This window comes from Haliotis cracherodii, unplaced genomic scaffold (assembly GCF_022045235.1).
Source record: "Haliotis cracherodii isolate W230 unplaced genomic scaffold, xgHalCrac1.p SCAF_6, whole genome shotgun sequence".
In the NCBI taxonomy this organism is placed as follows: domain Eukaryota; kingdom Metazoa; phylum Mollusca; class Gastropoda; order Lepetellida; family Haliotidae; genus Haliotis; species Haliotis cracherodii.
This window is the reverse complement of record NW_027266319.1, coordinates 4,539,564-4,557,058: the sequence shown is the minus strand read 5'-3', so window position 1 is coordinate 4,557,058 and position 17,495 is coordinate 4,539,564. Positions and strand designations below refer to the sequence as shown.

The window sequence follows — 17,495 nt, the reverse complement described above, 5'->3', positions numbered from 1 at the left end:
CAACCACAACTACATTTCAAAAGCATGTTATTCAGTCAAGGACCATACAGCAGCACATGAGCCAACCGTGACAAGGACAACAGGACATGCACTGTTGTTCTATTTTAATCCTATACACAAGGGACTGCCATAGCGCCCCACCATTTCAACATTTCTGAGAATACACGAGGCACAAATATGTGCCATGACCTGATGGGCATGTATGTAACAACATGTTACTAAAATAACAAATCGGTAAAAATCGTGCCACAGCACTGTAGCTCACCTGGATAAACATAAACAAAGACTAACACTGAAAATGTATTTTCTGAAAAGACAAGGACAAAAGTACAACCAAAAATAAAAGAAACTAAATTTCCAAAGCATTTCTAAATCTGGCAGAATGAATGTACTCTTGTGGAACACTGCTGCATTAAAGTTACTTCATTTTCTACAAAGAACCTCATATATATACTTCTAAGGAGAATAATATTTGTGAAGCCATATTTTTTTCTTCAAATGATTCTTGAAAAAACACAATTTCTTATGAACTTAACAAAAAATCATGACATCATAAACAGAAACAAACCATCTTCCTCTGCAATTTCAGAGGAGAAGATAGACAGAGCTGAAAATGGCTGATCAGTGACCACAAATGGGTTTTTGAAAATTGCTGCCATGTCTGCGGTTTCAGCTTTCAGTATGATTGAAGTGCAAAGGTCAAATCAAGGTCAAAAATGTGAAAACAACTTACATGGTTAATTACACATGTACCAAATTTCATTATACATGTAGTTCAAACAAACATGCTAGCATAAGGGCCATTAATAGCTTTTTCAATATGGCGGCCATATTAGGCTAAAAAAATATTAGTCTTGGTTCTCAGGCACCGCCCACACCGCCCACATCATCATAGCTGCACGTTTAGTTTTTATTTCAATTTAAAAAATAAAACAAAACATCTTTAACAATCCGCATCTCAAACACAAAATCTCGGGAGTAAAATGCCACAATACATTAAGATCAACATAATTTTGCCAAAAATATTGTAAACAAAATTTGGTTACATACATGTACTAGCTTGAACAACCGCCCGCACTATATTTTTAAACGCCATTGCCCGAGAACCGATTCTTTTATTTCTTTAAGCCATAAATAGTGGATTTAAACCTATGAACAAATTCAGGTTTCATCATTGTTTTGAACAAGTATGTGAAATTTCAGCTTCATTGGCCAAGTGGTTTCTGGGGAGATGTTAATTGATTTGAATTTTCCAACATGGCCCATGGCAGCCATATTTGATTTCCGATAGCAGCTGTGATGTTATGGACTTTCAGTTTTGGGAGTTGCCTCCCCTTGTTTGGGACGCCGGAGTCGCTGTGCTTGTGGCTGCCATGTTTGGCACAACCGAAGTATAAACGAAGAACCATTAAATGTGTAAAGAACTTATTGGTCATGAAATACATAACATTGTGTCAGAAGAGGGATCGCACATCCATGGACCATCGTAACACTTACCACTGGTCCTTCCCTAATTGGGACACAAGTGTCACTGAGCTTGTCGCTGCCATGTTACCGAAGTGTAAACGAAAAACAACTAATTGCCCAAACTGAAGAACCAGATCATGGAACAACATAACAGCTGCCATATTTTATTTCTGATCAAGATATCTTGAACTACACAATCTCACCCACCCACCAAGATTTTGAATTTTCTTGTTTACAATCAAAGATGGCCACCTTGCAACCATATTGAAATCCAAATTCTGATGCCTAGAACAAGCATGAACACCTTCATACTTAACAAACATCCGAACAAAATTTCGCTGAATTCATCAAGCAATTTCGGAGAAGTGGACAGACAAAATTGTGACAAAATAAACTCATGGCCTCACGGATCAGGTGAGCTAAAAATAAACTAAAGGCTAAAGTTTACCTGACCAGTTGGGAACAGCTTTATACTTCATTATTATCTTTCCATATTTCTTACTTTTGACATGATTAAGTTATGGCCCAATTATTTATTGACTTTTCCAAGTCATCAAGTCAAGTTACCTCATTAATACACTTATAAGCAATAATTAAATTGATTAAACAAAATTCACATCACCTTTAAGTTTACATTACCTTTAAAGTTTAATTTTTCAAAAATAATGTATGCTCCTTTGGCAATCATATTGAAGATGTTGAATCAGATTTGTGTTTGGAACAAGCAAGAAAACTACAAACATTGCAAGAAAATTTGTTCTCGATGATCACAAATACTGTCACTTTTGAGACTATTCATATTTAAGGTAAAACATGACGTTCACAAATACTGTCACTTATAGGTATGGTCATACTTAACCACCCGTGAAGATTCCGGGGTAGAATAGGTCTTCAGCAACCCATGCTTGCCGTAAAAGGCGACTAACGGGATTGGGTGGAACAAACAGGTGATGCTCCAAGCTTGTATTGTGTTCTTCTAAGTTAATTAGTGGCATATGTATCTGTATATATATCAGTCAGTTTATCAACCTGATTAGCATGATTAGTCAGTATATATCAATAAATTTATCGACCCGTGAAGATCTGGGTTGGAATTGGTCTTCAGCTACCAATGTTTGTCGTAAGAGGCGACTATGCTTGTCATCAGAGGTAACTTACTGTATCAGGTAGTCAGGCTCGCTGACTTGGTTGATGCATGTCATCGTATCCCAATTGCACGGATCGATGCTCATGATGTCAATCACTGGATTGTCTGGTCCAGACTTGATTATTTACAGACCATTCATATAGCTGGAATATTGCTGAGTGCGGCGTTAATCAACAAACAACAAACAAACAAATAAGGCCAAACATCAGGATCACAAACAGTCACTTTTTAGTATGTTGAGAATGTTTATGACGTGTAACATGGAATTTCTGTGTAAACTTCCTTCCACAGATATCACAGCTGAATGGTCGTTCAGACATATGTAGCACCATGTGTTTTGACATCGATGATTCCGTGCAGAGTTTCCCACAGACTTTACACGGCTTCCTCTTCTTCCCGTCATCCGGCTTCGGAGGAGGGACTGCTCGGATATCTCCGTGTTTCTTGTGAATCCGCATGTGTGTGTACAAGCTTGTTTCCGATATGAGCACATTGCAAACAGAACATGGCTTCCGCGGCTGGCCGCTCTTCGTGAAAGCCGTGTTGGAATTTTGGGGTCTGTCGTGGTCTCGGATGTGTTTGTAAATACTGGTCGGGTGCAGCATCTTGTTGCAGAGTGGACATACTTTCCTTGGCTTCCCTTCCTTGTTGAACACGACATCACCACTGATGTCCTTGTCTGGGGTCAGGTCATTATTCATGACAACTGCGCTGTCCTCGACTGTCGGTGTCTTGGCGTCGGGCGGGACTGACATATCTGGAAGCACAAATGTGTTGAAATCAGGATGTTCAAAGAAAATTTAAAGGAAACAGAAAAGGGGATGAACAATGAGTGAGTGAGTGAGTATGGTTTTACGCCGCTTTTAGCAATATTCCAGCAATATCACGGCGGGGACACCAGAAATGGGCTTCACACATTGTACCCATGTCGGGAATCGAACCCGGGTCTTCGGCGTGACGAGCGAACGCTTTAACCACTAGGCTACCCGACCGCCCCGGGATGAACAATGAGCTGTGTGAGTGAGTGATTTAGTGAGTGAATTGTGTGGGTGAGTTGTAAGCGTGAGTAATATAGTGAGTTGTGTAAGTGAGTGATTTAGTGGGTGAGTTGTATGCTGAATTGTCGGTGAGTTGTGTGGGTGGGTGAGTTGTGTTGGTGGGTGAGTTGTGTGGGTGAGTGAGTTGTGTGGGTGAGTGAGTTGTGTGTGTGAGTGAGTTGTGTGGGTGAGTGAGTTGTGTGGGTGAGTGAGTTGTGTGGGTGAGTGAGTTGTGTGAGTGAGTGACTTGGTGAATTGTGTGAGTGAGTTGTATGCTGAATTGTCGGTGAATTGTGTGGGTGAGTGAGTTGTGTGAGTGAGTGACTTGGTGAGTTGTGTGGGTGGGTGAGTTGTGTGAGTGAGTGATTTCGTGAGTCATGTGGGTGAGTGAGTTGTGTGTGTGAGTTGAGTGGTTGAGTGAGTGAGGCTATGTGGGTGTATTGAATCTGTGAGTGAGTGGCTCATAAAAGTTATTATATTTAAGTAAACTTTATTTATTAAGGTTATAACGAACACGTTTATAACAAACTGAAAGACATAACGAAATGTGTTTTGATCCTGTCCATTTGCTGTATATATGCTTATAACGAACTACGGTTACAACGAACTAGAATTAGTGGTCCCTTTGAGTTTGTTAAAACCGTAGTTTACTGCAATCAGATTCAAATGAACAAAAACAGAGGCCATATGGTATATGTAAGCTTGCAGGCTCAAATGGCACAAACAGGGCCCTCGGTTGTAAGTGCAGGGTACAAGGAAGCAATGGTTGGCCTGACAGACTCGGTAACCAGTGCCTCACCAGGCACTTATAGCTTTACAACTGTACACCTACCTGTGTCTTCAGCACCTGCAGTATCACTCTTCATCATTTTCTGGTACTTCCCCGGAGTACTCTCCCCTCTTGACCCTGAAACATGAGTGACTGAGTGTTATGTCAGTTATACCACGGACCACAGTATATCATAAACTACAGTTATACCACGGACCACAGTATATCATAAACCACAGTTATACCACGGACCACAGTATATCATAAACCACAGTTATACCACAGACCACAGTATATCATAAACCACAGTTATACCACGGACCACAGTATATCATAAACCACAGTTATACCACGGACCACAGTATATCATAAACCACAGTTATACCATGGACCACAGTATATCATAAACCACAGTGGCAACCTAACTGCAATATTTTTATCAAATATCATCAACTGTTAATCTACATAACGTCATCAATAGGGTGGGTGGGTGAGTGAGTGAACAGTATTTTAATATCTCAGTGTATCAGTGACACAGGTCACTCTCTACTATTTTATGTAGACAAAGAGTTTTTCCAATTACCACATGCATCCCTCAAATAACACCAGAAACAGCATGTACACCGGGTAAAGCTTGTAATACAGCATGTACACCGGGTAAAGCTTGTAATACAGCATGTGCACCGGGTAAAGCTTGTAATACAGCATGTACACCGGGTAAAGCTTGTAATACAGCATGTACACCGGGTAAAGCTTGTAATACAGCATGTGCACCGGGTAAAGCTTGTAATACAGCATGTACACCGGGTAAAGCTTGTAATACAGCATGTACACCGGGTAAAGCTTGTAATACAGCATGTACACCGGGTAAAGCTTGTAATACAGCATGTACACCAGGTAAAGCTTGTAATACAGAATGTACACCGGGTAAAGCTTGTAATACAGAATATACACAGGGTAAAGCTTGTAATACAGCATGTACACCGGGTAAAGCTTGTAATACAGCATGTACACAGGGTAAAGCTTGTAATACAGCATGTACACCGGGTAAAGCTTGTAATACAGCATGTGCACCGGATAAAGCTTGTAATACAGCATGTGCACCGGGTAAAGCTTGTAATACAGCATGTGCACCGGGTAAAGCTTGTAATACAGCATGTACACCGGGTAAAGCTTGTAATACAGCATGTACACCGGGTAAAGCTTGTAATACAGCATGTACACCGGGTAAAGCTTGTAATACAGCATGTACACCAGGTAAAGCTTGTAATACAGAATATACACAGGGTAAAGCTTGTAATACAGCATGTACACCGGGTAAAGCTTGTAATACAGCATGTACACCAGGTAAAGCTTGTAATACAGCATGTGCACCGGGTAAAGCTTGTAATACAGAATGTACACCGGGTAAAGCTTGTAATACAGCATGTACACCGGGTACAGCTTGTAATACAGCATGTACACCGGGTAAAGCTTGTAATACAGCATGTGCACCGGGTAAAGCTTGTAATACAGCATGTGCACCGGGTAAAGCTTGTAATACAGCATGTGCACCGGGTAAAGCTTGTAATACAGCATGTGCACCGGGTAAAGCTTGTAATACAGCATGTGCACCGGGTAAAGCTTGTAATACAGCATGTGCACCGGGTAAAGCTTGTAATACAGCATGTGCACCGGGTAAAGCTTGTAATACAGCATGTACACCGGGTACAGCTTGTAATACAGCATGTACACCGGGTAAAGCTTGTAATACAGCATGTACACCGGGTAAAGCTTGTAATACAGCATGTACACCGGGTAAAGCTTGTAATACAGCATGTACACCGGGTAAAGCTTGTAATACAGCATGTACACCGGGTAAAGCTTGTAATACAGCATGTGCACCGGGTAAAGCTTGTAATACAGCATGTACACCGGGTAAAGCTTGTAATACAGCATGTGCACCGGGTAAAGCTTGTAATACAGCATGTACACCGGGTAAAGCTTGTAATACAGCATGTACACCGGGTAAAGCTTGTAATACAGCATGTACACCAGGTAAAGCTTGTAATACAGAATATACACAGGGTAAAGCTTGTAATACAGCATGTACACCAGGTAAAGCTTGTAATACAGCATGTGCACCGGGTAAAGCTTGTAATACAGCATGTACACCGGGTAAAGCTTGTAATACAGCATGTACACCGGGTAAAGCTTGTAATACAGCATGTGCACCAGGTAAAGCTTGTAATACAGCATGTGCACCGGGTAAAGCTTGTAATACAGCATGTACACCGGGTAAAGCTTGTAATACAGCATGTACACCGGGTAAAGCTTGTAATACAGCATGTGCACCGGGTAAAGCTTGTAAAACAGCATGTGCACCGGGTAAAGCTTGTAATACAGAATGTACACCGGGTAAAGCTTGTAATACAGCATGTACACAGGGTAAAGCTTGTAATACAGAATGTACACCGGGTAAAGCTTGTAATACAGCATGTACACCGGGTAAAGCTTGTAATACAGCATGTGCACCGGGTAAAGCTTGTAATACAGCATGTGCACCGGGTAAAGCTTGTAATACAGCATGTGCACCGGGTAAAGCTTGTAATACAGCATGTGCACCGGGTAAAGCTTGTAATACAGCATGTACACCGGGTAAAGCTTGTAAAACAGCATGTACACAGGGTAAAGCTTGTAATACAGAATGTACACCGGGTAAAGCTTGTAATACAGCATGTACACCAGGTAAAGCTTGTAATACAGAATATACACAGGGTAAAGCTTGTAATACAGCATGTACACCGGGTAAAGCTTGTAATACAGCATGTACACCAGGTAAAGCTTGTAATACAGCATGTGCACCGGGTAAAGCTTGTAATACAGCATGTACACCGGGTAAAGCTTGTAAAACAGCATGTGCACCGGGTAAAGCTTGTAATACAGAATGTACACCGGGTAAAGCTTGTAATACAGCATGTACACCGGGTAAAGCTTGTAATACAGCATGTGCACCGGGTAAAGCTTGTAAAACAGCATGTGCACCGGGTAAAGCTTGTAATACAGAATGTACAACGGGTAAAGCTTGTAATACAGCATGTACACAGGGTAAAGCTTGTAATACAGAATGTACACCGGGTAAAGCTTGTAATACAGCATGTACACCAGGTAAAGCTTGTAATACAGCATGTACACCGGGTAAAGCTTGTAATACAGCATGTACACCAGGTAAAGCTTGTAATACAGCATGTGCACCGGGTAAAGCTTGTAATACAGCATGTGCACCAGGTAAAGCTTGTAATACAGCATGTGCACCAGGTAAAGCTTGTAATACAGCATGTACACCGGGTAAAGCTTGTAATACAGCATGTACACCGGGTAAAGCTTGTAATACAGCATGTGCACCAGGTAAAGCTTGTAATACAGCATGTACACCGGGTAAAGCTTGTAATACAGCATGTACACCGGGTAAAGCTTGTAATACAGCATGTACACCGGGTAAAGCTTGTAATACAGCATGTACACAGGGTAAAGCTTGTAATACAGAATATACACAGGGTAAAGCTTGTAATACAGAATATACACAGGGTAAAGCTTGTAATACAGAATATACACAGGGTAAAGCTTGTAATACAGAATATACACCGGGTAAAGCTTGTAATACAGCATGTACACCGGGTAAAGCTTGTAATACAGCATGTACACCGGGTAAAGCTTGTAATACAGCATGTGCACCAGGTAAAGCTTGTAATACAGCATGTACACCGGGTAAAGCTTGTAATACAGCATGTACACCGGGTAAAGCTTGTAATACAGCATGTACACCGGGTAAAGCTTGTAATACAGCATGTACACAGGGTAAAGCTTGTAATACAGAATATACACAGGGTAAAGCTTGTAATACAGAATATACACAGGGTAAAGCTTGTAATACAGAATATACACAGGGTAAAGCTTGTAATACAGAATATACACCGGGTAAAGCTTGTAATACAGCATGTACACAGGGTAAAGCTTGTAATACAGCATGTACACCGGGTAAAGCTTGTAATACAGAATATACACAGGGTAAAGCTTGTAATACAGCATGTACACCAGGTAAAGCTTGTAATACAGAATATACACAGGGTAAAGCTTGTAATACAGCATGTACACCGGGTAAAGCTTGTAATACAGCATGTACACCAGGTAAAGCTTGTAATACAGCATGTGCACCGGGTAAAGCTTGTAATACAGCATGTACACCGGGTAAAGCTTGTAATACAGCATGTACACCGGGTAAAGCTTGTAATACAGCATGTGCACCGGGTAAAACTTGTAAAACAGCATGTGCACCGGGTAAAGCTTGTAATACAGAATGTACACCGGGTAAAGCTTGTAATACAGAATGTACACCGGGTAAAGCTTGTAATACAGCATGTACACCGGGTAAAGCTTGTAATACAGCATGTACACCGGGTAAAGCTTGTAATACAGAATGTACACCGGGTAAAGCTTGTAATACAGCATGTGCACCGGGTAAAGCTTGTAATACAGCATGTACACCGGGTAAAGCTTGTAATACAGCATGTGCACCGGGTAAAGCTTGTAATACAGCATGTGCACCGGGTAAAGCTTGTAATACAGCATGTGCACCGGGTAAAGCTTGTAATACAGCATGTGCACCGGGTAAAGCTTGTAATACAGCATGTACACCGGGTAAAGCTTGTAAAACAGCATGTACACCGGGTAAAGCTTGTAATACAGCATGTGCACCGGGTAAAGCTTGTAATACAGCATGTACACCGGGTAAAGCTTGTAAAACAGCATGTGCACCGGGTAAAGCTTGTAATACAGAATGTACACCGGGTAAAGCTTGTAATACAGCATGTACACCGGGTAAAGCTTGTAATACAGCATGTGCACCGGGTAAAGCTTGTAAAACAGCATGTGCACCGGGTAAAGCTTGTAATACAGAATGTACAACGGGTAAAGCTTGTAATACAGCATGTACACAGGGTAAAGCTTGTAATACAGAATGTACACCGGGTAAAGCTTGTAATACAGCATGTACACCAGGTAAAGCTTGTAATACAGCATGTACACCGGGTAAAGCTTGTAATACAGCATGTACACCGGGTAAAGCTTGTAATACAGCATGTGCACCGGGTAAAGCTTGTAATACAGCATGTGCACCAGGTAAAGCTTGTAATACAGCATGTGCACCAGGTAAAGCTTGTAATACAGCATGTACACCGGGTAAAGCTTGTAATACAGCATGTACACCGGGTAAAGCTTGTAATACAGCATGTGCACCAGGTAAAGCTTGTAATACAGCATGTACACCGGGTAAAGCTTGTAATACAGCATGTACACCGGGTAAAGCTTGTAATACAGCATGTACACCGGGTAAAGCTTGTAATACAGCATGTGCACCGGGTAAAGCTTGTAATACAGCATGTGCACCGGGTAAAGCTTGTAATACAGCATGTGCACCAGGTAAAGCTTGTAATACAGCATGTACACCGGGTAAAGCTTGTAATACAGCATGTACACCGGGTAAAGCTTGTAATACAGCATGTACACCGGGTAAAGCTTGTAATACAGCATGTGCACCGGGTAAAGCTTGTAATACAGCATGTGCACCGGGTAAAGCTTGTAATACAGCATGTACACCGGGTAAAGCTTGTAATACAGCATGTACACCGGGTAAAGCTTGTAATACAGCATGTACACAGGGTAAAGCTTGTAATACAGAATATACACAGGGTAAAGCTTGTAATACAGCATGTACACCGGGTAAAGCTTGTAATACAGCATGTACACCGGGTAAAGCTTGTAATACAGCATGTGCACCGGGTAAAGCTTGTAATACAGCATGTACACAGGGTAAAGCTTGTAATACAGAATATACACAGGGTAAAGCTTGTAATACAGCATGTACACCAGGTAAAGCTTGTAATACAGCATGTACACCAGGTAAAGCTTGTAATACAGCATGTACACAGGGTAAAGCTTGTAATACAGAATATACACAGGGTAAAGCTTGTAATACAGCATGTACACCGGGTAAAGCTTGTAATACAGAATGTACACCGGGTAAAGCTTGTAATACAGAATATACACCGGGTAAAGCTTGTAATACAGCATGTACACCGGGTAAAGCTTGTAATACAGAATATACACAGGGTAAAGCTTGTAATACAGCATGTGCACAGGGTAAAGCTTGTAATACAGCATGTGCACAGGGTAAAGCTTGTAATACAGCATGTACAACGGGTAAAGCTTGTAATACAGAATGTACACCGGGTAAAGCTTGTAATACAGCATGTACACCGGGTAAAGCTTGTAATACAGCATGTGCACCGGGTAAAGCTTGTAATACAGCATGTACAACGGGTAAAGCTTGTAATACAGAATGTACACCGGGTAAAGCTTGTAATACAGCATGTACACCGGGTAAAGCTTGTAATACAGCATGTACACCGGGTAAAGCTTGTAATACAGCATGTGCACCGGGTAAAGCTTGTAATACAGAATGTACGTGAGTTTTTATACTATTTTGTATTAAAAAATATCATGTCCTTCTGGCTTTAAGTTTTCCATCCATTTCATTAAGTTTACCTAAAGTTCCCTTCAATATTGTGTATGTTAACTTCAGCAAAGTTGTGTTGCACCAAGTCAAGCAGGCTCCAACTCACTATTATATTCATAAATACAACCTCATATTTGCTACTGGACTACTTTAAGTCAATATGTTGTTGCATTATAAATGAAAAAAAGCTATGAAATTACAGTGTTTCTGTAAATCTTTGGGAGGTTTGTTTCTTAACATTCAGCACATTTTAAGCACTATGTAAATAAAAGTGGTAGGGTCAAATTCCAGAACTTCTCAAGTTTTTATGAACCCTGCAGTTGAAAGTATGAGCAATGAAGTGACTAAAGTTGAGACTGAAAGTCAAGGTGTCCTTGCCTTAACCGTAACATTGAGTGCGTGGGCTTATCGTCGCTTTTAACAGTATTACAGTTATATAACGGCGTGTCAGCTTAATGTGGGAGGAAAGTCCGAAGTGATGCAGGTCTCAGATGTGAAGAATCAGGGTTCCCCAAGAAATAAATAACATCATCAGTGTAGAAACAAATCTCAATAGCTGACACTGGTGATGGAATCCTTACGTGTGAATCTCTTCAGCAAATGTTGGATCTCCTTGTCTGCTTCCTCCTCCACACCTCGCTGCTCTGTGTCTGAGGACGAAGATGAGACAGTCAGTACACCCATCTGTATTAAAGGGGCAGATCATGCTTTGATAGAAAGGTCCTCAGTGCAAAATTGACTGATAAACTGATTGATGTTGTTTGTTTGTTGTTTAACGACGCACTTAGCAATATTCCAGCTATATGACAGTGGTCTGTAAATAATCGAGTCTGGACCAGACATTCCAGCGCTTGATATCATGAGCATCAATCCATGCAATTGGGATACTATGACATGCATCAACCAAGTCAGAGAGCCTGACTACCTGATACAGTAAGTTACCTCTTACGACAAGCATAGTCGCCTCTTACGACAAACATTGGTAGCTGAAGACCAATTCCAACCCAGATCTTCACGGGTCGATAAATTTATTGATATATACTGACTAATCATGCTAATCAGGTTGATAAACTGACTGATATATATACAGATACATATGCCACTAATTAACTTAGAAGAACACAATACAAGCTTGGAGCATCACCTGTTTGTTCCACTGCAGCATCAGCAGCCTCTGTAGCTTGCCTCCCTTCCGGTGATGCCTCTGTAAGCATGAAGAGGCCACACTGTTAGGAGATGCACTCAGTATTTCCTTCATAACAAGTCTGAAGTACTGCAGGTCATGAACCTTACCCATTTAGAGGTGAGGTGAGGTGAGGTGAGGTGAGGTGAGGTGAGGTGAGGTGAGGTGAGTTGAGGTGAGGTGAAATGGGATTTAATGTTGCATTCTAAGATTACTGCTCTTCATTAGCAAAGTGCGTGCAAGTGTGCGTTTAATGTTGATTTAATAGTGATAGTCCACTGAGATACCATGCAACAGTTTAACATGTATAACAATTCGCACTGACGATACAATTGTTATCACAATACACAACATCAAATAGTAAAAAACAATGAAATCACTGAACTACAACTCAAAAACCTCATTCTTCATACATTTATGTATCGATATCTCAAAACCTGTAACAAAGAAAACCACAAGAAATGGTTTTAAATGAAGGGATGGTTATTAAATGTAACAGTTAGTCAGCATCCTTGTGTTCTGCCATGCTTACAGGTGGCGCTATGCTACTTCTGCCATTATGGGAGGTATATCTATGAGTCTCCTGTTCTATATATAGCCTATTGTGATCTCACAAACTGACGATTCAAGTAGTATCATGTGTCAATGGTATCGTAGGTATCGGTGAATCGATACAGCCCTATCCAACACCCAACTTACATCCCAGGGCTGACAATGTGAACTGTTTAACAACTATTCCAGAACGATTATTTACAGGCCGCCATCATATAGCTGGAAATTGTGGAATGCAATGCTTAACAACAAACAAATCACAAAACCGAAAGTATTTAGTGTCTGAAGTTCCTCACCTTCAAGATGTTTTCTCCGATGGTTGATGAGGCCAGCCATCCCCCTCATCTTCTCTCCACACTTCCTGCAAGTAAACACACTCGGCGCTCTCCGATGACTGCTTGCTCGGTGATGTTTCAATGCTTTGAAAGACTTAAACCTATGACCACATGTCTTACAACTGTGCTGAAACACAATATTATGCTTGATCGTACAGTGTCTGGTGAGGAACCGCTGAAACACAAAGCCTTCCCCACACTGCCCACACAGGAAAGGCTTGGTGCCAGCATGTTCTCGAAGATGGTTCGTCAAGCCAGCTTTATACTTAAACGTCCGACCACAAATCTCACACATGTTGCTTGCGCTGTTTGTATGGGAAGTTTTATGGAATGTCAGCCCTCGTTCGGACACACATCTAAACCCACACAGTTCACATTTAAATGGTCTGTCCTCGGCATGAGACTCATAATGAGCATTCAAATCCGTTTTCAAATCGAATTTATCCATACAATACTTACAGGAAAATTTCCGCTTTTCTTGATTCTTTTTGATAATTCCTTTGCTACCAATGGGTACATTACATGGACTTAAAGGCACCTTTTGCTGCGCTGCCAAACTTTCATGAATTTCAATATGTTTATCGAGCAACTTTTTATGAGGGAATGTCCGAGGGCATAAATGGCATTTCTGTCTGTTTACGGAGTGTAGTGCCATGTGTCGTTTAGCGTGTATGAACTGGTTAAACTTCTTGTCACATACGACACACGAGTAAGGCTTTTCTTGCGTATGTATTTTCATGTGTCTTGTGAGAGAACTCTTCTGAGCAAATCTTTTCCCACATGTTCCACACTGCTCGGGCTTGAACCCATTATGGCTCTCCATGTGAATCTTGAGCAAGAATGGTTTGGAGAATCCTTTACCACACACATTACACTTACACCTCTCCTGTCGAGACTTGTCATGTTTGAGACAGTGCTCCTTGTAGGTTTGAACTTTGTTATAAGACTTCTCGCACAAGTTACATTGGTAGACCTTATCAGAAATGATGGCAGTCTTGCCTTGTGTCGGTGTTATTGCGATTTTCTCCAACAACTCTTTTTCTTCCTCTTTGGTGGCAAAATCCTTTTTCAGTTCTGTCAAATATTTCTCAGCATCTGTGAAAATTAAATGTAGCTTTATTTCCAAGCTGAAAAATCTGATTATTAGTGTATGGTATAAAAAAAATAAATATCATATTTATTGTATTCTTCCTGGAGAGTATGTCAAATAATGTTAATTCATATCAGTATCAAAAACCGTCTTCAAAGAAATACTGTAAGGACAATATTTTTGTTTTTGAATTTTCCTATTTACTTATTTAACCTTCAACCACGGACAACTTTTACAAAACTATATCTGCAGACAAGGGAACTAAGGTGAGGTAAAATGGGGTTTCTCATTGTGTTCAAAATTACTGCACATGCGTTAAAGCATTACGCCAGGCAGGGAAACAACAAGTACCATATTTTAACATCTTTTGGTTTGATGCAGCCAGGGTTCAAACCAGTGTCTTTCCACTGTCTTTCCAGCCAGACACTCTATCCACTAGACCATATAGGCAAAGTAAGTTAAACAATGGATTTGGTGTGGCTGTATACTGAGAACATCCTTACCCTCATTGCTGTCACTGATGGGTGGTTGTAGGCTTGCAGTCTCAGCCAACACAGTGATCTCGTTTGCCTGTTGCTGAATCTCCGACAAGTGCAGCATCTGATCCGATGTCACCACAATCACCTGCTCCTCATCTACCAACTGTTCGTACACCACCAGGGAACCTGTTTCCCCGGCAACGCCTGCGATGGCTTGTAGAGCTTCCAGTGCTGATGATGTTTCAGCAGATGCCACATCGGGGATGTCGGATGTCCCAGGTTGCGTTGTCCCTGGATACGGTGGCAAGGCAATTCTTCGCACAACCGGTTCGTTGGTAGTGAGAGTCATGTCACTGCTTATACTGAAAGAGTAGTCTCCCCCTGCCTGAGGAGTAGAAGGAAGGTCATGGACGATGATGTCAACTTGAGTGTCCTCTGTATCCCCCTGGGATACATACTGGACTTCCTCGGATACAACTGGTCCATCACTCGGGTCCAGAGGTGGATCTGTTGAGAAGTCTTGGCAGGCCTAAAACATCAAGGTATGAAGTCAATAGGATCCTGTGCTATATAGCCTACATACACAAGGATTTATCTAGACCTTCTCAGAGGCCAAAATGCACCCCAAATCTGCAGCAGATGTCAGTATTCCATCCCAAATTGGAATTAAATATTTCCCAAATTTTAATCAAGATAACATTCTTCCCCAATTTGTCAGCCATGGGCACTTAGTTTGGAATCAGAGATAAATCCCTGCATACATGTCATATACAGTGAACCCTTGTTAATCCAGACAGTAGCAGTCTCGCTGAAATTGTCTCAATGAAGGAATGTCTGAATTAATCAATCATAAGTACTGTCAATTTGAATACATATATTGTCTGAGGTTTCCCAGCAGTTATCATTCAGAAGATGGGTCATCCAGATTACCAGGGTCCAGGCTTCCAAGGTTTCACTATACATTTAAACCAGAACACAGAAATGGAATAACAGATGACTGAGTGAGTGAGTAAATGTTGTGTTTCTGCCAGTCTCTTGTTTGTTGTTATATTATTAATTGAGTCTGGACCAGACAATCCAGTGATTGACATCATCAGCATTGATCCATGCAATTGGGATACGATGACATACATCAAACAAGTCAGTTAGCATGACCACCCAATCCCGTTAGTCGCCTCTTACAACAAGCAGTCACCTTTTACGACAAGCATGGGTTGCTGAAGACCTCTTCTACCCCGGATCTTCAAGGGTGACTGGTAAGGGACTCGGTGGGGTAGGTGGATTAAGTAAGAGTGTTTGTTGCTCCACTGTGCACAGTATTTCAGGTATATCATGGCTCGTGAGCTAACCTCTTTGATGTTTATTCATGACCAACCAAGAATCATAAACTGGATTAATTTGGGACTCAACCCATGAACATGGACCTATTCTAACCCAGATCTTCATGGGTCCTTTGACAGTCACAATATTTCAGTTCTTATCACAGCAGCATGAATGGGCCTGGCGAACCAGTGAGTGAAACCATGAGCACAGATCCACACTTTCGCAATGACCACCCAATGCTCTCTTGATAGTCCCATGACAATCTGCCCTCTGATTCACACGGGGTAGTAGATATCAGCTCTTGTGCACTAAAAAGCATTGTTTTTACAATAAAATGTAGACCATTGTGCAGTAAAAAGCATTGTTTTTACAATAAAATGTAGACAATTCTCATGCTTATGTTAATCCTCCCCTCAGCTACAGGAAACTGGTCAAAATTCAACCCAATACACTGCTGCCATCAGGACCACCTAATCACCTCCTTAACATATTTCTAGTCAAGCAAGCATTGGGTTACCATGGTTACTGGAGAACTGGTAAAAAGTCTTACATAACATGACATGACAAATACAGCGCCAGTGTACATTCCTGGTAATGCCAACTCACTAGAGTCTTTGAGAACAAGTTTCTGTATTCCTCAGTGTTAATTCTGGTCTCTATGCAGGACAGATCTTCCAGGATCTTCTGTGTCACCACGCCACACTGACAGTGGCGGAGCAGTGGCCCACATCTGCGGATGAACTTGTCCTGGGACAAACAGGAATTTCATGACAATATGTTACACAGTTTAACATACAAAGGTCCGGTATGTTGTCATTACTCCCAAAACAACACACACTCAAAATAAACCAAGGTTCCTATTGGCTAATTTTCTAGGACATTGATAGATAGATCTTTGTCAAATTTGGCATTGAAAAATAAGCTTTAATGTGTGTTATCAATAGCTGACAAAATGAACATTGTCATGACTGTTTGATAAGCTATGAAATATTCCCATTCTATTAAATTGCCACATCATGTAACATGAAATATGATACATTGGTAACATTAACATAATACATCTCTTTACAAGAACAACCTTTATCTGTTGGACAAGCTACATAATAAAACTCCTAGCTTAAAACCTCACAATAATGAAAATCTCATCCCTGTACATAACAGGGATTTACCTAGGCTTCTCTAACAATAAATTGTTTGCAGCCATTCACAATTGATATGCATATGGCCAAAATAGTGCTAATCTCGCTTTAACATATCATGGCGGGGGACGCCTGAAATGGGCTACACATATTGTACCAGCGAGGGGAATCGGACCCAGACCTTCGGTGAGACAAGAGACTGCTTTAACAACTGGGCTACCCCACCAACCCTAAAGTATACAAGTCTTGTTGACAGTTATGTTTGTATACAGTACATTATATATAAATCAGAAATATTACAGAAAGGATTACCTTCTCTTGACAATTTCGGATAAGATAGTCATTGATCAGCTGAAGTTCTGACAGGGAATCCATGCTTCAGGTGTCTTCAACAGGCTTGTTCATTCAAAACAAGCTGCAA

At 41.1% G+C, this 17,495-nt stretch overlaps 1 protein-coding gene across 1 annotated transcript; it reads right to left on the bottom strand.

Moving 5' to 3' along the window:
- Nucleotides 1-2,813: 2,813 nt before the first annotated feature.
- On the bottom strand, nucleotides 2,814-17,462 carry LOC139445673 (zinc finger protein 595-like). The gene is made up of 8 exons (XM_071226864.1): nucleotides 17,387-17,462; nucleotides 16,542-16,682; nucleotides 14,637-15,141; nucleotides 13,005-14,138; nucleotides 12,118-12,177; nucleotides 11,555-11,623; nucleotides 4,484-4,558; nucleotides 2,814-3,371 (listed from the first exon to the last, which is right to left on the bottom strand). Exons 1-8 carry the CDS (start codon nucleotides 17,447-17,449, stop codon nucleotides 2,836-2,838), a joined length of 2,583 nt encoding a protein of 860 aa, XP_071082965.1. The 5' UTR covers nucleotides 17,450-17,462; the 3' UTR covers nucleotides 2,814-2,835.
- Between the last annotated feature and the right edge of the window lie 33 nt (nucleotides 17,463-17,495).